The 24,554-nt window shown below is 40.3% G+C and overlaps 1 protein-coding gene across 9 annotated transcripts in view; it reads right to left on the bottom strand.

The window, feature by feature from the left end:
• LOC122801731 (homocysteine S-methyltransferase 1-like) overlaps positions 1 to 24,554 on the bottom strand; it is a 638,040-nt gene that overhangs the window by 441,454 nt on the left and 172,032 nt on the right. For all 9 annotated transcript variants that reach the window (XM_044071256.1, XM_044071255.1, XM_044071254.1 and 6 more), the window contains one exon: positions 7,081 to 7,242. In XM_044071256.1, the coding sequence (XP_043927191.1) occupies positions 7,081 to 7,242 (162 nt within the window). The remainder of the gene's footprint in view (positions 1 to 7,080; positions 7,243 to 24,554) is intronic.

Here is a 24,554-nt window from a genome sequence, read left to right as displayed (position 1 = left end):
CTCAAAATCATGGTTGCAGGCTTCAGACCATCCCCGTGCTAGCATCTCTGCCTGCCCCCAAGGCCCTGCCTCTTGCTGACTTTTTCCAGTCTCTTCTTCCTCTGACCTCAGTCTTGGCCAGGGAAATTCTCAAGGCCCTCAGCTTCATGGCCTCTACCATTCCCTTGCTCCCTTTGGCCCAGTTCCACATGAGAAAGCTTCAGCGGTACATCAAGTCAGTGATTCTCCACCACTGTGACCCCTAGACTTCCCAGTATCCTTTCTTCATTGTCTCAGGCTTGAACTTCAGTGATGGATTCATTGACCTTCTCTCAACCAGGAGCTTCCTTTTCAGGCTTCCGTTCTGACTCAAGAGCTCTCTACTGATGCTTCAGACAGGGAATGAGGGGACTGCTTCAGTTCTCTCAAAGATCAGGGTCTCTGGCCTCCTCAACAGTGGTCAAACCACATCAATTATAAAACAGATGTGGGTTCTGCTTCTAGCTTTTCCGGCTTTTAATTCCCTGTTTCATCTCTGGCCCCTCAAAGTTTTCACAGACATCACCACAGTGATGTGGTATGTCAACAAGCTAGGGGGTACTTTCTTCTTTGCAGACTACTTCTTTAGGTCTGGGATTTAGCTGTCCAGTACCAAGTGACTCTTCAAGCATTTTACATTCCTTCAGAGCACAATCTAGTGGCAGGTTCTTTGAGCAGGTTTAGCACACAAGCTTACGAATGGATGCTTCACAGGGATGTGTTCCTGGACAGTGTCCGTCACTGGAGTACTCCTCAGATAGATCTTTTTGCCTTCCCTCTGAACAGACATCTTCCTCTATTCTGTTGCAGAGTCCGCAGTCCTCTGACTTAGAAAGTGAACACCATGTCTTTTGCTTGGAAGGGGATGTCTTTCGCTTCTTTCTCACTTGGATAGGGACTCACTGGGTGGATCTTCTCACACAAGACAAGGGGTCTCTTATCCATCCTCACTTCTCCACTCTTCAACTGCTGCTGCAAATAATAGGGTTTTGATTCCTCTTAGGCACCTCTTTTCTGAGGACATACTTCAGGTCCTGAAGGAGGCCAGAAAACCCACTATCAGGAAATCATGTATGTCCAAATGGAAGCAATTTTCTGTCTGGTGCTTCTCTCGCCATAATAGGTTCCTCTGGTTCCGTTGCTTATTTTTTGATCTGTTGCATGCTGGGTTAGCATATTCTTCAGTGAAAGCTCACCTGTCAGCAGTTTATGCTTGTCTGCCCTTGATTCCTCCTCTGGCCTCTAGATTTGAGGTCAAGCATTTTTTTAAAGGCATGCCTCATATTAGGCCTCCCAGACAGCCAATTCTGCCTTCCTGGGACCTCAATTTTGTACTTGAAAAATTGGCTTAAGCTTGAGCCTGCTTCTTTAGCTTCCTTGTAGCATTGTACTCTTCTTTTAGCCCTCACTTCAGTTAAGAGAGTATCTGAACTGCAGACTCTTGCAGCTGTTCCTCCTCAGTTTTTCAGAAAAACAGGTTGCCTCTTCGTACTAAACCTTCTTTTATGCCCAAAGTGATCAATGAGTGGTCCCTTATTCAGTCTATTCAATTTTATTCCTTTTTGCCTTCTCTGCGGTCTGCCAGTGAGAAGGTTCTACACACCTTGGATTTGCACAGACAGTTTAGTTATTTGCAAATGTGAGCAGCTTTTGTTTCTTTCTAGCCCAGGTCTTTGGGTTTGGCTGTTTCTAAGCGAACCATCACTTCCTGGATTTCTAAGGTCATTTCTTTTTGTTATTCTTTACTTGGTAAATGTCTTTCCTCTTCAGTAAAGGCATATTCTACCAGGGCTGTTGCCTCCTGTGGTGCTTTTTTCAAGGCGCTAGCTAACAATTCCATCACTGAAGCTGCTACTTGGTCCTCCACCTACTTTTATTAAGCATAACAAATTGGGTGATGTTTCCAGGGCCAGGGCAGGTTTTACTAGGGCTATTCAGCATGAGTTTCTGGAAGGGTCTTCCATGCTGCCTCCCAGGCTTCCTCTTGAGCTTTTGTACTCTCCCTGGTGTATGGGATACTACAACAGTGATATGGATGAACATGGTACATTTGTGTCAAATCTTACCATAACAACAGAGGTCCTTCTCTTTATTGTTGCAGTATTCACTCCTTTCCACCTACCCCCTCTGCAGTAGCTTATTCTTTCTTGCCCTCCTGGCCGAGGGCTCTTCTCTTTTTTTCTCCTTCTGGATACAGATGTTTCTTCTTGTCTCTAGGGACGTTCTGTTCCTTTTGGGGCTTTTCCAGATATGATTGTGTGCATCTGTACGTCACCTTTATGCTGTATGCCTTGCGCAGGGAGTGTACGTGTAACGTATGACTTCAATAAGTACTGAAGGCTTTGGTATACTGGGCGGACCTTGGGCTATCCTTGGCAGGAGATCTCCTAGTTATGAATACTGCAACACAGATATGGAAGGACATCCATATTTCAGTTCCTTTAAGACAGCCCACAGTAATAAAAAAATCAATATTCTTAATAAGCTATTTGGGTACAAAATACATACATTGCCCCAGTGGAATATGCCCTTTCTGAGGAGGTAGTCCACTGTTAAATGAGAAGTTGTTATAAAAAATAATGATATATGGCAAACTGTGCTCTTTGATAGATGCTGCCCCTCCAACAAACTACATAAACCTTAGCTACCCTTTGCCGTATGCCCCCAAAAATGATAGCCACCTTTCTGTGTACTAATTTCTCACTGAGAAAAGGATGAAAAATGTAAAAACTACACAAGTAGTTTTCATTTTGCTATTTTAACTTGTTGTTGGTAAACACATACACTGCCCCCAAGTCATAACACTATTTGCCAGCAGTGATCATATGATAACATTGTGCTGTCACATACAAGATGCCTCCACACCCCTTCCCCAAAAAGGCATCCCAGTTCTGTGCACATCTGTGATGCATGATGATAAGGAAAATGGAAAAAAAAAAGAAACAGCTACTTCAATAATATAGTAATTTCAACATGTTACTGTTGAACAGATATACTGACCCCCAAACATACACTAAGCACCTCTCGGAGATTCACAGCATTGAGTTAAAGTCAAGGACAACTAGGAGACTGGAGCTTATCTCAATAAAAACAAAGAAATACAAAAGAATTCTGACCATGCTATCCTTAGCATTGGCAATGCTGTCCACGCTATCTTAAACTCTTTTTCTCTTGCTGAGACAGAATCCTCTCCCTTTGTGGAAACATACAACCACTTTGAAGTAAAGAAAATCATGCACCACTCATCCTAAAAATTATCTGAAATCTTTTTATAAAAGAATTGCCCAAATACAATGTCTTGCAATAGTCTTACTCTATGAAAAATGTTTAAATCTTCTTTAATTTCAGCACTATGGCACCACCCTTTCTAGAATTCCAGCCAATCACAATGTCCAGATATGCAAACTGAACCTAATAGAAAGCACTCTCAAGCTGCAGGTCTGGTCGAAATCAATAGTCAGCAGTTACTCATAAATAAAATAAATAAATAAATAAAAAAGAAAAACAGAAAATGACTGCTGGATCACAATCTGTACTAAAGGGATTTCTCAAAGTAGTGACCTATGCCTGGATATGGCACGAAGGTGAACACATCTGCTGATCTTCGACACAAGCAGCTCATGTTAGCTTCCATCTTTTCTGTCACTAGTTAAGATAATAGCTTCTCCTGATGTGTTTTTGAGCAGTAATTTGAAAACATCATCTGCTGTATTAACTCTACTCTTCCCTGACACAGTAAAGGCAGGTCATGGCATGTAAACAGATGTCATATGACTACATAGTGTTCGTTAGACATGCAAGCACAGGAATTTATAAAAAGTCCATGATCTAAAATGTGCAAACTACCAAAAAGAAAGAAGGGCTGGAAAGCAAGCACATTTATATATACAGCACATTTCATCATGGATATGCATCAAATCAGGCACACAGATGTTCACTACTGTGGAACTTTCAATTTTTTTTGTCAAACTGTTGAAGAAGACGAATCCAAACACACACCTATCAAGGAGGATCCCTCAATATTAGATGTTAAGTTACATAAGTGTTTAATAGCGATAAAACTGAAGGATAAGCTGCAAAAAGGATAAAGGAAGTAACCAAGTTCTTACTCTAATTTACAACCTTAGCAAAATGCACAAGGAGAAAAAAGGCACCAAACCCCTCAGTAGGGGAACATTCAAGCATCCCTTTGGACCACTTGAGGCATGTGGGGGGATGGGACTGTGGGACTTAATGGAACAAAAATCCCTTTGACTGCTCTTTACAGCAGAGAAAAAAAAATTGTAGAATATATATATATATATATATATATATATATATATATATATATATATATATATATATATATATACACACACACACACACACACACATATATATATATATATATATATATATATATATATATATATGTGTGTTATTCTAGGCACAGGTCATGATCTTGGTGCTCAAAAAGAAGCAAATGTCCTATGAGTTAGCCGCTTAGAATGTCTCTCCCTTAAATACTAAGTCTTACATCCAAAGGAAGTGAGAAAAAAGCAGCTGTTATACAAGCATTTACTATGAAAAAAGAAAGAAAAACTGACTGTACTTTGTAGTGTAGAAATGAATGTGCTGTCAGGCTCTGTGGTACACAGGAATGCCTGGAACATGACCCAGACAGTCTTAGTTTAAACAGTATCTTTGGTGCTGGAAAAGCCTGGACTAGAGAAAAGTGAGTAGCTAATGCCAATTCACCTATCTTGGGGGAAGGGGGAGGTGGTTTGCAGTCATCCAACTGATCCCATGCAAAGACAAGGTTTTCACAATATCAATGGTCATAGACCGGGGCACCAAGGGCTTGGCAGTTCCCTAATTAGTAATGGTAGCCTTCATGGCATGTGTGTGTGGGATCATGCAATTCTAGAGTAAGCATGCAGGATATACAGAGATAATGTGGTACTCACATCAGCCACCTAGGAATAGGGTTAGAGACATAGAAATGGGTCCGTAGACTGTGTCCTGAATGGAGTTGCATAGAAGGGTGTGGCACTGTGTAGTTCCCCACGCTGATGACAATTACAGTCCACCCTGAAACACAGACAATGCTAGGCTGAGGGAAAGGGGATTAGGCCAGACCCTCAGATCAATGGCCATAGGCTGGAGAGAAGGGTACGAAGCTAGACCACTAGACCAATGGAATAAAGATGCCTTCCCTTTGCTGTCAACAGATTCTTGAACACAAGCAGGGGCATAAACTCCTCCCTCGCTGCTTGGATAATGGTGTCATGTTTGGCTCGCACTTGGTGCAGGTAGGTCCCCCTGAACAGAGAAAAATGGGCTCGAGACCCTGTGGGAGTATGACAGACAGCAAGTGTGGGGGGAAAACACATACTAAAATGAATGTGCTAATTGTAGTAATTTTGTGCAACGCTGACATTTGTTTAAAAATAAAAGTAAACATTCATTCACTCTCAGATTGCTATTTATCCAATTTAAGACTGTGGTGGAATCATGGCCTATCGTGCACTCAATGGGCACAAATTACAGAAACTAATTCTAGACAGAATACCACTCTACCATAGACACAGACAGGCAGGCATGCACACACACACACACACACACACACACACACACACACACACCTACCTATAGGAAATTTACAGGATCACCAATTCACATGCGAAAACCCAAACACACAGTGGAGGGAGGGCATGTAGATCCCACAAAGACAGCACCATACCTCTTACGGAAACTATAAAACAAAGCACTGTGAGGTAGCAATGCTAACCACTGTGTCACTAAGCCATGATTACAAAATTATATATTCACTTTTGCAAAGTACACTATATCATGCCCAGCCTACTGCTTGATACTACAATATATTTAGTAATGCACTTCTTAAAACAAATGCATTTTGCAATGGTCGGGGGCATGGCCCTGAATCCCATCCCAAATCTCTAATTGTACTACTACTACTGAGGATGTACACACTAAGAGGAATAACTGTATTTTCCTTTTCTCTGAGTCAATACAGGCAGAATCTCCACAATCAGATCAAATTAAGTTTTTCATGCCTCAATCCAGCAGGGTGGTTGGAAAATGTGGTTGGGTGAGCTGGGTATCAATAATTTCAGTAGCAATGTTATCAAGTAAACCTGTGGATAAAGCTAAGTCACCTTAGCTCAAGTAATGCCAGTTTACACAGAAATTGAAGGCAGGAGAAACTTCATATAACTACAATACTAATGAATATACATGGACATACATTATTCAATGTATGACACACAAAATGTACATCAATACACAGAATAAAATTCTTCTTGGTGACTTTAATGCAACAGTGTATCTGCAGTGCAATCACATTCTCTCTCTTTCTACTTTACTAAGGAAAAGTAACTATACATAAAAAAAAGAAAACTATCGATCAGGTCAAATCTACAAGCAGAAAGGTAGTGTGGGTGCCAGTGGAAGTGGGCAAAGCAGTACAGTTTCTACAAAGGTAGGTGGTCACAGATTTCTTTTGAGATGTCTTTTTGTTCCTTGGAGGCATGGGCATATAACTGGCAAACTGTTGTGGTCAGAGCTTCTAGTCACAGGCACCTTCACTTAATGATTCAGGTCAGGAGACTGTGACATCCTGCGCCACTAACAGGAGGACAGCAAATCAGTAGCTGCACCATCATCCACAGACAATCAAGACACCCCTGGCTGGTTTCTAATATGACATTATCAGCTTTACAATTAACAGTGTAATGCATTACTAACATGCGTTAACAATGCTTAAGTGCCATTACTGTTTCTTCAGTTCTAAACATATTTACACTTCTGATGATGCCAGTATCTGTATGTTGAACTATTCCTTCAGTTACCTGCCTGCCTTAAACTTCAGCTTCATATTACTAGCATATTTGCTGTTCTCCTTACTCACATTCTAAACATAATGCAACGCATTACAGATTCACTTTATACTGAAATAATACAACCTTCCATTTGACAACTACATAGCCACTTGTCAAACTATTGTAAGTGAAGAAAATGCATCTTTTGTAGAAATTTGCTGAAAAAACAAATTATCCCAACCTTGCATGAAAAAGATAGCCATGCCTTGGTGTTAGGGAATTCTCTAAGCAGCCCTACTAATGCTTCGGCCTCCTTCTGGCTTGGAATGGTTTCCATAGCTATTATGTCCACACCTGCTGTCACCAGACACTGCATTTGATGTCGATGCCATGCTTTTAGCTCCTACAAATGAGAATAATCACAATTACTCCCTGCCCATGTACAATGTTTATCTTATTCAACACAAGTAAAATACAGGAATATTTTTAAAAAGCTAGTATATCTCCTCAGGTCTGAACACTATTCACAGGCGGTAACAAATTTTTGACAATGATGTAAACTGATGAACAACTATGCGCTTTGTTGACTGCAGATATGTGTAAATTGTAGTATCAACTGGATAGAAAGCATTGTTTTTTTTTGGGTTTTTTTTTTTTTTTTAGCAGAAGTATTATTACATCTCTATGTTTATTAAAATTGTTTTGGTGGTTGATCCTTACTGTTTCCAATCAATGTGAGCTTGAAGCTCATGCCCAGATACCAAAGGTGGAATGCTTAAGTACCTAGAAATTTGAAGCCTTGCTAAAGATGGAGGCAAGAATCTTAAAATGGACCTGAGTAATCAGAAAGCTGGATAGCTGGAGAAGTGGGAGACCACAGAGGAAATGTCCCAAGACAGCCATCATGCCTCAGCTGCTAGAGTACTGAGTGAGGTCTTATATTTGAATGCCTAGCCTTCCCACAAGTAAAAAGACAGACTTTTATGAAAACAGACCTTGCATGGGGAAATGGGTATATCAGTGATATGTATACCATGCACCTGTATCACCTGAAAGTTGTGCCAAATAACAGATAAAGAAGGCCACTGATCAAAACTATGAAAACTTATAACCTAATATCAGTCAGCATCAGCTGTCAGCTCTGCAGATGAATGCTGCCACTGAAGACAAGTTCTCCAGTGACAGGAAAAAAATGTGAACAATTTTGCCTGGTAAAATACAACACCAGAGTACAAAGCTCTTATACTAGCACTGTCTATAAAATAAACATCAGCCTAGGTGGACAGATGGAATTTACCTTAAAACAGTGGTCTCCAAATGTTTTTGCACCCAGGACAAGTTTCATGTAAGACAATTTTCCATGGACTGGCCATCGTGCATGCATAATAAAGTGTATAATATTTATTTATTTGACATTTGTTTACCAGGGAGGTCTGACTGGACTAGAAGTCCGTTTTCAGCCAAGACCCAGGAAGGAAAGCTCAAGAGTAAAATAAAAAGACATTTGGCAATAATTACAAAAAAAAAAGTGTACTTTCTGCTTAACAGCATAACACTGATCTTCTGTGGTTGAGAGGTACGTAAACCTAATGGCAACCTTATTGACTTTAAGTTTATAACAGCAGTATTTAAAATATGTTCCTATTATTTGCCTCTGTCCAGCATACCTCTCAGATGTACAGATTTTCACAGAATGTCCTGATTTTTGCCTCATAGTTTTGGTCTGTTTCTCATAAAATTGTTGCTTTCTGGCAAATCACTGCAAGATCATTGAAGTTTGAAGTCAGAAAATAATGACAGACAGTTGAGTTTCATACCCTTCAGAAAACTCATGCTAATGCAAAACCTGTACTTCTATCCACTTTCTAAGTTTGTAATGGCAGTACCTAAAAGTGTCCCTACTTTTGGCCCTTTGACTCCCCCCCCTTTATTTTTGGCTTTGCCCAGATTTCTTGATCTGAGAGGTTGAGAGGTATGTGTCCAGGTGTAGTGTGGGAGAGGTTGATTGGTATGGTCGAGAGGTAGCAAACCTCATTGCTGCTGCCAGGGATCATTCTCACTGTTCACTGTTCACACACACACAGACACACACAGACACACACACACACACACACACACACACACACACACACACACACACACACACACACACACACACACAGTCTCTCTTTTGCATTCATGCACACATTCACTCACACAAGATTTTTTTCTCTCACACACACACACACACACACACGCACATGCACACACAAACACACACACACACACAAATGCAGTCTCTTTAGCTTTCATGCATGCATTCACTCACACATGCAGACTGAAACAAGCGCACACACACACACACACACACACACACACACACACACACACACACACACACACACACAGACTCTTCCACGTTTATGCACACATTCACTCACATACGCAGACAGAAACATACACACACCTTTTCAGTTTCCTTGACTTTTATTTCACACTCGCTAAACAGCAAAAGCACTGCTTAGCGAGTGTAAAATAACGGCTCAATCAATCTCACTGCTCACTCTCTCTCACACATACAGTCTCTTCTTCTTTCACACACACATGCATTCTGCTTTCATGCATGCATTCACTCACACATGCAGACAAACACAAACACACTCAATACACACATTCACGTTTTCGTTTCACTCAGTGCCTGGTGCAAATGATCCATGGCCTGGTGGTTGGGGACTGCTTCCTTAAAGTAACAAGAAACCCGGAATTCATGTAAAACAATGCCCTATTTTTGTAAGACACTGCATATCTCAATTAATGTTTTTTTTCCTCTTTGGTACAGATACTTAATTGCACAAATTAAACCCAACAGTTCAGTAAGCCTAACATATTAAACAAAAGAGACATTGCAGCCATATACAGATAATGCATACAGCAATACAAAATACTTTTGGCTTGCACTGCAATCTATTAAATGTTTCTAAGATTAATTTCTAGCAAGGAATCATAAAATTATGCTCATCTATGCTGTTCCATTGACAACCATAAGCTGATAGTACAATTACCACAGACACCTACAAGAACAAACTGAAAGGAAAGAGTACACTAACTGTAGCTGGTATGCTAAAAGAGGTGCAAGAAAAAGCATACTATCATACAAATGTTTTTTTTACATAGGAAAGCACATTTATTAAATATTTAGGTATGTAAATGAGAAAATCCTGACCATTTTTTTTCCTTTTATACCAGTCTTCTGTGTATTTTTGACTGTTCTGTTATTTCATAGTATGCTAGCTAATACACTTAAAACATTTGCAGTCCCTTCTATACAACATTTAGACATTCCAGCAAGCAGGACACTATGCTGGCAATGATGCCTGACAGGGTGTGCGTTAATATGTAATTAATGCCTGCCCAGGGGTGTTATGATGCCTGAAGCCACAAGTGGCAAACCTCTACAACCCTGGAATGGGGTTAACTACACATTAACACACCCTGGAGGGCAGTATTGCACTTAGAGAATGGGCTTTCTGTAAAACTGCTGCATTTTACTTACACTTACTTTTTAAGTACTATTTTTTTTATATATTTTTGATGTAAAATAGTTCCTCCACCTAATGCTTCAAACTTGCTATAGTATATGTTAGTGGTGTTGGAGGAAACATTTTGCATCTAAAATATAACACTTTAAAAAATGTCTAGGTATTTACTTTATTTTTTTTTTTTTGTTCCTTTCTCCTAAAATGTTTGGTTTGTTGCCATTTTTTACAGATTGATATGTCTAAATGAGGACAAAAATGTGAGTTTTAGACTTTCTTTTCAGAGACACATGCCACTTCATTATTATGAAAACCAGGAAACAAGTTATTCACAAGTATAAAAAATGTACATAACTTTGCCACTCTAAAGCTGTAACTTCCTTGCACTCCCTGCCCTGTATTAGTTCTACGGGCATAACTCCAAAATGTCAGATGGACTTCAAACTAGACTGCAGTTTTGATGTGTTGTTTACACATCAAAATTTTAATTTAAGTACAGCAGGATTGATTGGTGTTGTGGAAACTAGTAATAAGTAGCTTTGTGTGTGTGTGTGTGTGTGTGTGTGTGTGTGTGTGTGTGTGTGTGCGCACATGTCTATGCATATGCAGGTATCACAGGCTTCTTCATACAGGGGATGCATCAAACTTCAGGGAAACTAGTCGTCTGTAAAAGGAAGAGTAGGAATAAAAACGCTCACTCAGTAAATACTCCACAAAGTAAACCATGACCATGACTATAATTCCATTCCATAGTGGTCATCTAACCAGTGAATACCATCATATCAGGCAGAGCTGATGAAAGACGGCTTTATGAGGGTCTGATGCCCATCCAAGGCACTGACTTCCATCAAGGGGAGGAGCACAAGACCCCCCATGGGGAAAAAGGAGCTGCAGCTTTCTGCTGTTTTTCTCAATTGTTAGCACTTATTTATTCATTTGTGTTGTTAATCGGGAAGGACAAGCTGAACGCAGCAACTATACAGTAGATTTTGTTTTCTGTACAGTGGTGGTTTCCATTTTCCTTCCTTCCCAAAACTGATCAACCTTGAAAAGTCTACTTTGCAATTCTCAGCCCCTCTTCTTGTTAAAGCTGCTGCTGGAAACCTACACTTGCACCTCACAAAACTTTGTCCGAATGAGGGATCGCTGTCACTCATCACTGTCTCTGTCTGACTGACACACACACACACACACACACACACACACACACACACACACACACACACACACACACACACACACACACACACAATTTTAAGTTTCTTTTCTTTTTTACTTTAGATTCACTAAATAGGAAAAGCTCTGTTTAGCAAGTGCAAAATAATGGCTCGATTGATCTCACTGTTCACTCTCCCTCGCATACACAGTCTCTTCTGCTTCCTCACACATGTGCATATACGCACACATTTTCTTCTGCTTTCATGCACGCATTTACTCACACACGCAGACAGAAACAAACAGGTATATACACACCTTTTTGGTGTTTATTTTTTACACTTGCTAAACAGCAAATGTGCTGCTTAGCAAGTGTAAAATAATGGCTCAATCAACCTTGCTTTCACTCACATGCACGTATACACTTACACCCCAACCAACATTAACACACGCACTTTTTCTTTTAATTTTATTTTCTTTTTTAACAATTTACACTAATTAAACAGCAGAAGCACTGCTTAGTGAGCATGAAATAATGGTTGCCATTAGGTTTTTTCTGTCCGAGCTCCACAGTGGCTTGATATGCTGCTGTGAAGTAGCAGACTAATTTTTCAGCGGGTATTACTTGTACAGTATATTAATATCATGCTGGACAATGTTCATTCTCTAATCAGGATGCGATCTACAGATCGCCCATGCTCTAAGAATAATTAATGCAATATAAATAAATGCTCAGGCCCATAGATTTTGCAGCTAGTACTACGCTATAATTAAGAGTTCTAAACTAGTAAGAAGAATCTGGGGTTGTTGCACACTCAGGAGTTTAAATATGTTGAAATGTTTAGACATGTACATAGTCCTAATAGTCCCATTTTGGAGTATAATAAAATTTCTTAGCATTATAGTACAGTCATCAGGTTTTACAACAAAGCTTACCATTGACAGGACAAATAACATTTATTTATTTATTTATTTTTATTTATTTATTTAACATTTGTTGACCGGGAAAGTCCAACTAGGTTCCACAGATCCTGTTTTCAGCGGAGGCCCGGGGAGAAATGCTCCAGAAGCATGTCTTTAGAATGTGGGAGGAAACCGGAGTACCCGGAGGAAACCCACGCGAACACAGGGAGAACATGCAAACTCCACACAGAAGGCACCCCAGCCGGGAATTGAACCGGAGAACCTCTTGCTGTGAGGCGACAGCATTAACCACTGCACCACTGCGCCGCCCTCATCAGCTGAACATCAGCTGAATCATATGCTATACTGAGAAAGGAAGAAGAAGAAACTGTTGATGTGTGATATGTTTATTTGTCATGCAAAGAACCTACAGAAAAAATACATGATGGTGATGTATAATGGCTAAATGCAATTAACCACTGCAGCAATTACTAGATGCTAACTAAAACTGTGAACAAAGGTCAGGTTACTAAATGCATCTGTCACAGAAAGGCCAACTGCAATGAAGATCGTGCTATCCAGTGACTGATACAGTGTATACCAGCAAACATACTTGGAAGGTTTGTAACTATTTTGAAGTAAAGCTGCTTACATTTTAGAGTGGTGCTCACTGCAGACTCTATTTTGTCTCTTGCTGGTGTAGGGTCTGGATTCTGCTTGGTTAGTTTAATGATATCTATAATGCCTCCTTTGAATGAGATAACAGTTTTACAAGCTCAGTGAATTAGGCAAGATAGTGTTCTTAGTTTGTAACCTGTCCTGTGTTTTTAACACAATACTCAGCATCCATGCATATCTGTTTAATTATTAGTGTTGTCGCCTCACAGCAAGAGGTTCTCTGGTTCGATCCTCGGCTGGGGTGCCTTCTGTGCGGAGTCTGCATGTCCTCCCTGTGGTTGCGTGGGTTTCCTCCGGGTGCTCTGGTTTCCTCCCACATCCCAAAGACATGCTGTAGGTGGATTGGACACTCTAAATGGGCCCTAGGTGTGAGTGTGTGTGTGCCTTCCGTGGAAGGTTGGGCGCCGGGCTGGCAACTCGACACCGTAAAACTCTACTGCCAGTCATGAGCGGACAGGTGATCCGCTGTGGCGACCCCTAACCGGGAAAAGCCGGAAGAAGAAGAAGACTGAATATCAAATGGACAATAATCATAAAAGATGCCCATGTTAAAGTATGTGGCTTAATTTAAATCAGAGGCACTAGGAACTGCAACAGTGGTCTCTTGATCCCTTTATGTAATTTGCTTGTATCTATCTATTAATTTTGGTTTATTTTGTAATTGTTAACCCAGGTATAAAAATGATCCCAGTGGACCTATTTCAGTCTCAGCCTGGGATAAACAAAATAGATATGTGACAATATAGGCAGAGTGAACGACAAAATGCAAACATATATACAAAGTGAAAATATATACAATATGAATATCATAGTTGGTTTGTGGATATTAAGGCAATAAAAATAACATTATATACAGAATGACTGACAAAGCACAATATATACATGCATTATATACACAGTGGAAATCAGAGCTAACATGCTGAAAGAAACATAATCAAAAGTATAGACACAGCAAAGTATGTTGAGGAAAGAAGTTAAGTATATGTTAAGTGTGCGTGTTTGTGTTAAAGAAGTAAGTTATCTGAGGCCTTTATAACTTGGGCTGCAAAAGTCTTGAGCATTTTTTCCTAAGCAGTGGCTCCTGTGGCTGTGCTGCCACTCACTGCTAGGAAATGTACAGCAGACATCCTAATTCCAGGAGAACCAGTTATCTCAGAAGAAACCTTGTAAAAGGCTAACAAAGTTCTGTATATGACAGGAATTACATGTGGGTCCACACTCCTGGTCCATCAGATGGCAGCAGGTGCCTTTAAATACAAACCTGGCTCTAGCTAGAAAAAAGTGGCCAATACAGTTGTTTCTCTCAGAAAAAAGTATTGCATGCAGACACAATGACCACAGCAGGGCAAGGCAGTGTAGATTCTTACAAATACTTCATAAAGACAGCAAGGATACACTTAAATATATCAAAAGACATCACTTTATAAACATATAAAGCCTAAAACTGTACAACATTCCACATGTCTAAAACATAACACTACACCAGGGACTAGACTACAGCCATAAAACAAGGAGTTGGATGGAGGGAGCCAATATAAGGAAAACAGTAATGGCTTCATAAATAAAACGGGTAAGTGTGACGATATGAGGTACTGCCAGCTATATCAGGAGAAGTAGGGCACTGGATGTGTAACATATGCCAGCATAGCTAGCTGGAGTTTTGTAAAGAATTATATGTCATTTGTATATCAAACTGACTTGTACAGGTGCTTGTGTTGAAAATGTATTTATAAAGATGCTTGTGTTAAAAATGTACCAACAGTGGGTCTTGCTGGACCGAAAAAAGAAATACATTAGTATGTCAAACTGTATTATAACAGTTTAAATTAATATTGTAACAGAAAATACTGGAAGAGAAGAGTTTAAGCTCAGCCCCAGCTAACTTTTAGAAAAAATATCCTGAAATTATATTACTTAATTTATACCATAAAGATTATATCTCACAGGTCTCAATGCAGCCAGATACAAAATGTCTGTACTAGAAAGCATTCTGTATTACCCTTGGGGGTCAACTAATTGCTACTCTGGATGAGTTGAAGTTTGAAGTTGTTTTAGGACTTCCAGAAGCTGCAACACATCTTAGCAAAGCTCTATTTGTGTGTATGGTAATACATATGTATGAGATTCTGGTTCATTTTCTAGTAAAGTCATGTAACCAGATGAATGTGATGTCATTCTGTAATCCAGCACAAAAGTGATGTTTTAATACTAGATGAGCCTGAAGTCTTTTTGTAACCTGATATAAAAGGATCACTTACCTACATCATCTTGCCTTGCTTTAGTAAGTACCCAGGGAATAGTAATTTCTTTAGACCAGTAAAGAAAATATAGTGAGATTACTTAAGTACTGTTTTCTGTATCTGTGTGACTCTATTAATTTGTGTTATTTTAATATTTACTGCGACTGAAACTCTGGTGTTTATTGTAAACAGATATTGAACATATTTAAACTGTTCATTGTGGCTGGTCCTTTAGATAATATTATAACCTTTGAGTGTGCTTATATTTATTTGGTGACACTGTGGCCACTCCTCAAAGCCTTGTATTTGGTCAAAATACTACCATTTGTATTAGTATGAATTTCACTCAGTATAATAGGGGACCCTTGTAACAACCTTAGAGTAGCTGACTTTGGAGTGTCTGGTGGCAGCAATTAACTTATAGTCTGGGCAAAGGGTAGCAGAGCTAGTAAATCTGTGCCAACCTTTCCCAGGTGTGTGTGTGTGTGTGTGTGTGTGTGTGTGTGTGTGTGTGTGTGTGTGTGTGTGTGTGTATACAAATCAAATCTCAAAGAGTGTGTATGTCAGCTGCTAGAAGCAGGGACACAGAGCACTGGTTTCACAGAGAGAGTGGTGGAGGACTTGGCTTGGATACTCGACTAAGGACTCAACTCTATAGCTGTGCAGTGGGTAGTCTTACTGGGGGCCTGGAGAGAAAGAGAGGGAAACCCAGACCCCAGACTGAGTGTGTTCCCATGTGCTCTTAAGGGAAATTGTGTTTAATGCAGAGAGCAGCATCTGAAAATACTGTGTGTATCTATTTTTGTTCCAAGTGAACGTCCCTTACCAGTGTCAGTGGTAAGAATTCAGGCTCCTTGATTACTGGCCCTGAATGAGGACATCACCATTAAGTATCTCACACAACAGTATTATATCATTGCACCCATTTTTATTTTTAACATAAGCTTCTTTTAACTATTAGAAATAATACCACATTGTAAATACAAATGGAGGCTGGTGGCCCTACTCAACATTCCTTGGATAACATCTTTGGAAAGATGGCTTCAGGCCTGTAAGTACTAGTACATGTGCACACTGCAGATCAAGTCACTGCTCTGCAAATGCTGGCAGTTTGCACCAAAAAAAGAAAGCTGCACAGAGTACATCCTGATGGCCCAAACATAGGGCATCCATCTGAATTTCTGGCAATTCTAGTTTTACAATGGACTTGAGACTGATAGGGCTGATTTGGAAGGATGGAATGAAACATTCAATGGTCATCTCTCCTATCTGTGAGTGAGGGTTTGGGGAATCAGATGCCTCCACCTGTGTGACCTCTGGTGGAGACCAGAAACCTCAGAGGTCATCTACACAGATTACAAAATAATGTCTCTGATGTCACTGTACTATTCACTCCCTTAGCTAGGGACTTTGATTGACCATAGTAAGGATGACAGCCCCCATCTCTTAGCACACAACACCTTAATGGATTTCCTCACTCTCTGGAACTATAAGTTAGTTAGCATTGAGACTGACTCCATGAAGAGGGAAGGGGTCCACCCAGAAAAATATTACACTGGGTATACCGGCACAGAGTAAACAGAGGACTAGAGGGTTGGGATGGTGTGCAAGTTGGGAGAACAGCCAGAGAGTTGGACAGCACCTATGAAGGTAGGAAATGTTTTAAAAAAGCTGCAAAGAATGGTAAAATGAGCTTCAAGAAATGCATTCATTTCACATTTACCAAGGCATAATACAAACTTGATGTTTTGCTTAACCACTGGGGACCACAATTTATTATATGCAAAACAGAAAAAGCAAACACAAAATGAGCTTGTCAATTCTTTCAAACAAGTGCATGTCTCACAAAGAAGGTGAAATACATAATTTAGCATACGGCAAAAGCAGAACATAGTTATGAACTATAAAATCACTGCTCTTTAAGAGCAAGTGATTTTTTTTTACAATTTCTTTTTGTTACAATTATGCCTTTATCTTGTAAAGTGGGTTTGCTTATTCTACAATGTGTAGTTTTTAGTTCAGCTTCTTCGGTCTATCTGTATTTAAGTTTAATAAACTGGTGCTTCTGTTTTTTGTGTGCTGAGTAACTGTATCTGCTGTTGACAAAAGAAAACGTGCCAAACCACTACAAAACTGCACCCCCCCCCTTTAATAAATCATCAGAAGGCATGGCTTCATGACATGGAATCAAGAAGTAATCAAACAGTTGTTCAACATACAGTAAACAGAAACACCAGTTTATTAAACTTAAAAATATAGGCCCACTGAAGTAACCAAAGTGAAAACTATACATTTTAGAATAAGAAAACTTACTTTACAAAATACGGCCATAATTACAACAAAAATAAATGGTAAAGAAAAACTTTGCACTTGTTCTTTAAGTCAAAAGCAAAGTATTTTCTAGTTTGACAAGTAAGATGGTAGGCCTACTTGCCTTCTGTAAGACATTATCTACCGGGGGGGGGGGGGGACAGTCATTCTTTCGTATTAAAGTATCAGCCTCTGGGCTCTCAGATGTTTTATTTATTTATTTATTGACTGATCAGTTGATTGATTGTATTTGTCTGCCAGGAAACTCCAACTAGGTAAAAAAAAAGTTTCAGTAGAGGAAGCAGGAGAAATATACAGGATGCAGGAATTTATGCAATTAACCAAAAGTATAACTGACTCATAATAAACTCCCTGTCAGGAAGGATTACAAACTAATGACTTACACACAACAAAAAAGGACAGCCAATGTTTGAATTATTTAGTGAGGCATAATCAGAATTAAGGAAACATTTTCTTTTCTTCCTTTAACAGAAAACTTAGAACCATGGGAAGTGTAGGAAGGAAATACAGAAGTCCTTCTTCCCACAATTTCAACAAAGAATTTGATGTCTTGTCCAAATCTTTGGAAGCCAAGCAATGAGTTCAGAGACACAGGGGTCCAACTGTAATAGGCATCTGGTAGATACTAAATAGATAAAAGAAGCTGAAACACCCTGGACTGACCTTCTATTCATATACCAGGTGTACGCAGTAGCTTTATCTTATGGCACAATATTTTCTCCTGTTAAATGAAAGATCACTAACCAAAGGTTCAAGAACAAGTGTTACAGCTATCCTGCAAAGCTGGTACAGCCCTATAGCACATTGTTTAGGTACTACATCACGAATTTGTTGCCGATTACTACCTGAAAATACAACAAATAAGACAGTTTTGAACATGAGAGAGAAAGAGAGAGAGAGTACAGGCATATAATATACTTACAAAAACAGCTGATCTTTAAGGGGATATCACACAGCAGTAGAACATAGGACATCGGTAACCTACCTTCCATTACCTTCACTTCCTAACTGGAGTTTTCATTAAAATGCATCTCCTTTCATTACAACAACATGGCCTTTGGACTTTCCATAGTATCTACTAACAGCCTATACGCCATCACCAATGATATCGGGCCTCTGCTGAAAATTGGCTTAGTTCCAAGTCGGACTTTCCCGGTAAAACAAATGTTAAATAAATAATAAATAAAATAAATATCATCATAAACGTGAACAGAAAGTTTTAATAGCTGCTATCTTCTATGAAGCTCTCTTATCGTGTCTAGAGCCACCAATACTCTCTTCCATGGTTCAGAAACTTTCTGTATTGAAGAGACTTTGCAAACTAGATTGGCTTATCAGACTCTCCTTCCTCAGCCTTAATGAAAGGAGTACTTCAAAGATCCATCTTGTCTCATCTGTGTTTCTCCCTATTAACAGTCAACCCATGTAACTCCCACATCCCATGATTATTTTACACACAGATGACATAGTCATCCTCAGAAGCAAGAATTTTTGTGCCATCAGAATAAGACTTGAACAATACTGTTCTCTCCTCTCTATCTGCCTATTCAAAAATGAACATACTCAATACCAAGAAGATAAAAATGCATGATCTTCAATACCAAACTTCCTACCATCCCCACTAAGTGGGTCATTCAGCTTAGTAACAGATTACCCTTTAACAACCACTCAGTTCAAATACCTAGGTATCTGACCTGACCAAAACCTTAACTTTCAACATCATATGTATACAACCAAATCAAAAGTCAATTCAGTACTTTTTGATGTTAAATGGATCACCATTTCCTCTACACAACTAGAATATGGACTCCTAGTCCTAATCATAGCCATTAATTACAAAAAATAAGCTGGCTTCCCTCTAAACTATAGAACAAAATCGGTATATTCATCCCCCTGACCCCCAAAAAGACCATCACTGCAGTGTTCTATAAAAGGCAAAGGTACACCCTACTCCTAACCTCTGTCACCTATAAACTGTTAAACCTACAGGCCTTCCTTTTTTGCCAGCAGCTTAACTAAAAGATGCACTACCTATAGGCTAAAATAACAGAATGAAACCCCTTCTTTACTTACTCCTAGGAAAAGACTTCAAAGTACTAACCACAGTTTCTTACCACTAGACACACAGATTGGAATCAGTCCCTATAAAACAAGGATCAGTCCCTTCCTACCAAGACTTCTACAACCATTTTAAAAATCTGCATCATTCCGCCTCTATTTAAAAACATTCTCCCGCCTCCAAGAAATCATTTGCTTTGTACTACATTCTGTTATTCTGTTCATAACATTTCTCTCTACTGCCTTTCTCATCTTTCACACATTCCTTTCATTACATCTTAACTTTTCTTTCCATCTTACATTCCTTCTCCCTGTACACAGAATTGTGTTTACTGTGTATAATGAATACATAGTGTGTATGCTGCAATTTGAGCCAGCTATTCAACTCGTCTCACAGTTTAAATGCTGACAGTTTTATTTTTTAGTTATTTTAGTTATAGTTATATTCCCAAGTCTGAGACTGAAACTGGTCGGAACTGATCAGTGCTCTACCCTGCTAAACACATTCAAATAAAATATTAGTTATACATGAATGCATAACGTCAGGTTTATTATCTTGCCTACTGTATTCTCCAGGGTACAGTCTGAAAATAGTCGATTAGGATCAGTATTCAACTGCAGTTAACAAATGAAAATACATGCAATAAATAAATCTAATTTTATCACAAATATATTACATATCTCTTATTCAAGCAGTGTCAATATAATGGTAAACCATAATATTTGGGCATATTCATATTCATGGGAGTTACTGAGTTAAAGGACAATTGTAGACAGTGATGTCAAAATGTCTCTCATCTCTGGACAATACTCTCAACTCATAACATTTGGTAAATGTGTGGAGAGTGACTGATGGAGCAGCTTGAAAATATTTTGTACAGAAATTTTCAAAAACCTGCTACTTGTGGTGCTGCCCTAGTAACATACGCCTCTGTGTGTTCCAAAGGTTTATTGTGCTTATCAGAACAAAAGGTAATAAAGTTGACTAGCCATTTAGAAAGAGTTTGTTTGCTAACCTGCATGTTTTCTTTCCTTATTATGAAGGTGACAAATAGCCGATGAGTTTTTCTGAACTTGCGAGTTCCCCTGGTATAGTACCTGAGTAGTCTCTGTACATCTAATGTTGTTTTCTTTCATTTTGATTAAAAAAAACTGATGAATGTGCTGAAATAAGTTTTGGAATGACTGAAGAATTTGTTTTCAATATGGCAGCATAATTATGAAAGACCATAGGTTCATAGGTAGGTACTAGGCTATCAGCCCAAGGGCCTACGTAAGCCTAGCCAACAAGGTTCCCTGGCTTACGCCACCCAAGAAAGTTATTTTCCTGTGCCACTGTCGAGCAGAGACACAGAAGTGATCCCTGGGGTGTATTTCCTATTTCCCATCCACTCAAGAGTTTTCTTGAAGAGTGCTAATGAAGAACTTTGCTTGACATAGATGGATATCCTGTTCCACAGTATGGGAAGTCTCTGGGACAGGAATCTATCCCTCCAGCATGTCCTGTTTATTGTGGTGACAAGGTTTAGGTCCCTAGAGCATGCAGCTCAGAGGGATTGGGATTTCTTTAGGTGTAGCATGTTCAACAGCTCTGGGTTTGACATAGCTTTATATGTTAGGCAGAGATCACCTCGGAGTAGGAGATATGCTACAGAGTAAAGCTGGAGTTTTTTGAGGCGGTCAGTGTAGGGCATTTGTTTGAGGCCAGTAATCCTCTTTGTGGGGTATTTCTGTGGCCTTACCAGCTGCTGCAGTTGTCTTGTGAGGTACATTCCAAAAGGGGCTTTGTACTCTATAATGGGTCTAATGAGTGTCGAGTAGAGGGGGACAATGACCTCTTTTTTTCCTGGATGAGAACCCTTTTATGATGAGGTGTGCCATGTAGAAGGACTTCCTGACTACTGTGGCGATGTGACTATCAAAGGAGAGACTACTGTCCACCTGGGTCCCAAGGTCTCTTATCACGCATTCAGTGTCAAGTAGATTGCTGCCAATGTTTTAGTTCATGGGTACAGAGTTTTTACCAAAGGGGATGACAATGCACTTTTTGGCATTGAGCTTGAGGATATGGCTCTGACACCAGGCATCTGTCTCAGTGAGGCCCTTCTGTAGGATGTCGACATCATTTGGGGACTTGACTATGGCTCCTAGTTTGCAGTCATCTGTGAACTTCGTTAGCCAGAGGCCTTCTGTGTTAGCCTGTACTTCAGAGAAGTAGACACCAAACAGGAGAGGTCCCAGGATGGAACCCTGTGGTACTCCACTTGTCACTGCTTTGAGGTCAGATATGGAGTCTGCAACTTTTACAGTGTGGGTTCTGTCAGTGAGCCAGTTGGCAACCCATCTTGTGATGTATGGATTTATACCTAGTTTAGTGAGATTAGCTATAATTCCAGAATGGGGGATGGTGTTGAAAGCCTTGGCGAGGTCAAGACAGGCTGTGTGAACCACCTTACCCTCATCTATGGCTTTGGTGACTGCCTCAAAGAAGTCGATCAGTTTCAGGAGGCATGATCTGCCTTTCACAAACCTGAACTGGGTGGGATCCAGAGTTTGGAGGTTATCAATGTCTTTGTTTATGAGTTCCATGATAATATGTTCTATGGCCTTGCAGACCAGGCTCGTCAGGCTAATAGGTCGATAGTTCCCTGAATCAGTGGTGGCTCCCCCTTTGTGGAGTGGGATAACTGTTTCTGTGCGCCATTCAGTGGGCACAAAGCCTGATGCGAGGCTATTATTGAACATGGCGCTTAAGTGGGGAGCCAGTTCGTTATGAGGTTCATGTAAAACGCAGCCAGGGATGTTGCCCGGTCCCATGGATGCTGTGCTTTTGGCTTTAGAGAGTGCAGCTTTTACCTGCGTAGTTGGGATTACAGGGACTCTGAATTCTTCCTGTATAGATATGGGCCTTTTAGGGGGTGAGAGGGGGGTAAAGTTAGCAATGAACCTATCTGCCAGGATGTTGGCAATATCAGTTGGTTCTGTAATTTTCATGCCTTTGTGCTGTAACTCAGAGCAGATCTGGGTGTTGCCATTGAGATTCTTGACATAGCTATAGAATGCTTTGTGGTTGTCCTTGGAATTAGTGGCGATTTTGTTTTCGTAGCTAGCTTTGGAGGATCTTATAAGGGATCACAGCTTCTTACTGAGGCTGACCAGGGAGCTCCTCCACTCATGGGATTTTACTCTCTTTTGCAACAGTTTCTTCCTTCTGTTGTACAGTTTGTTTATGGCAGGGGAACACTAGATTGGCTTCCTTTTTTTGGAGGATAGCGTTTTGGTTCTGTTTGGGATAGCAAGATCCATGCACTCGTGTAAGTGCTTATAGAGTGCATTTGTGCAGGATTTAGCAGTTGTAACTGTATTGTCCATCTGCATGGGTGTCATGAAGTTCACCACTTCTGTCTTAAGAAGCATGAAGTTGGCTTTGGAGGAATTTTTTACTGTGGTTTCCTTAATGGGGGGGGGGGGGGGCGGGATGTGGATATCAAGGGTGATTAGCTTATGGTCGGATCGGACCAACGAGGAATTGACTTCAGGTGTGGAACACCGGTCACTCATGTTGGTAATGACTAGGTCTAGGATATTGTTGCCCCTGGTGGGGGTGTGGATAAGTTGATCAAGGGCATTGGAGTTTATGAATTCCAGAAAGCGTTGAGCTAAGGAGTTGGTACATGAGTAGTTTTCCCAGTTAATGGTGGGGTAGTTGAAGTCGCCCATTATTAGGGTGTTTGGTTGAACCCTAATATTTTCCAGTACATCAAGAAAAGAGGAATGGGAATCCTGGGGCATGGTGGGGGATCTGTAGCAAGCTACAATTTGGATTGCAGTTTTTTCCACAGTTAGTTGCACTTGGATAACCTCGTATGCATTATGCTGAGCAACTAGCCTGGAGGTGTGGATATCCTTAATGAATATGGACACACCTCCGCCTTTGGTGTTTCGGTCCAGGTTACATGGCCGAAAAGTGTGGAATGAGTTATAGCCTGGTAGTGCAGGGGTGCTCTCCGGAGCTTTGAACCAGGTCTCAGTCACTGCACAGATATCGATGTTCTCCATTTTAAGGAGTGCCTCGAGTGAGTGCGTTTTGAGATTTAGACTTCTAGCATTGAGTAGCATTACCCTCAGTTTTTGCTTGCCTGTTCCTGTTATGGTGGTGAATTTGTTATTTGAACCCTGCCTAAAAAGGCACTATAGGAGCAGCAAGAGCCTTAGCCAGTATCCAGAATCCCAGGGGCGACAGGTACAGGCCATCTGTGGCAAAGCATCATGGTCTGTCAACCATGTCATCCCAAGCAGACAGATACTGGATCCATTTAGAATGACACCAGAAGCTTAGCCAATTGTTGAAGCCAATCATTTTGTCCTTGTACTGCGGTATCATTCTGGGTGATGGCAGAATGCTACTCAGGGCTAGGGTCATACCTGCCTGGGCTACAAGATCGGAGGGCTCTTCCATGTCACTTTTCATGTAGTCCAGGGAGGTACGTCTCAGGTCATTCACACCAACATGGACAATGACAGAGTCATATTTGTACTTGTTGTGGAGTGACTTGAGTGTGTGGGTTATGTGGCGGATCCTGGCACCCAACAGGCAGCTGACAGTAACCGTCTCCTTGTTTAGCCTGGTGAGTGGGACATCAGTGTGCCTGACTATAGAGTCACCTATGACTAGTGTGTTGGGTATGTTGTTTTGCCTTATTGGCTGTGGTTGAGTGGCACACTGAGTCTGTGGGCTATGTGTCATTTGAGTTGTGTTGGGGGATGGAGGTTGCTTGTGTTTCTGCTTTGGAGGTCTCTGTTGCTTAGACAGATTATTATTGAGAGCCTCCGCA

This window comes from Protopterus annectens, chromosome 5.part0 (genome assembly GCF_019279795.1).
Source record: "Protopterus annectens isolate FY-2018-M chromosome 5.part0, PAN1.0, whole genome shotgun sequence".
Classification (NCBI taxonomy): domain Eukaryota; kingdom Metazoa; phylum Chordata; order Ceratodontiformes; family Protopteridae; genus Protopterus; species Protopterus annectens.
Note: the sequence above shows the minus strand (reverse complement) of the source record. Positions and strands in the feature narration are given on the sequence as shown.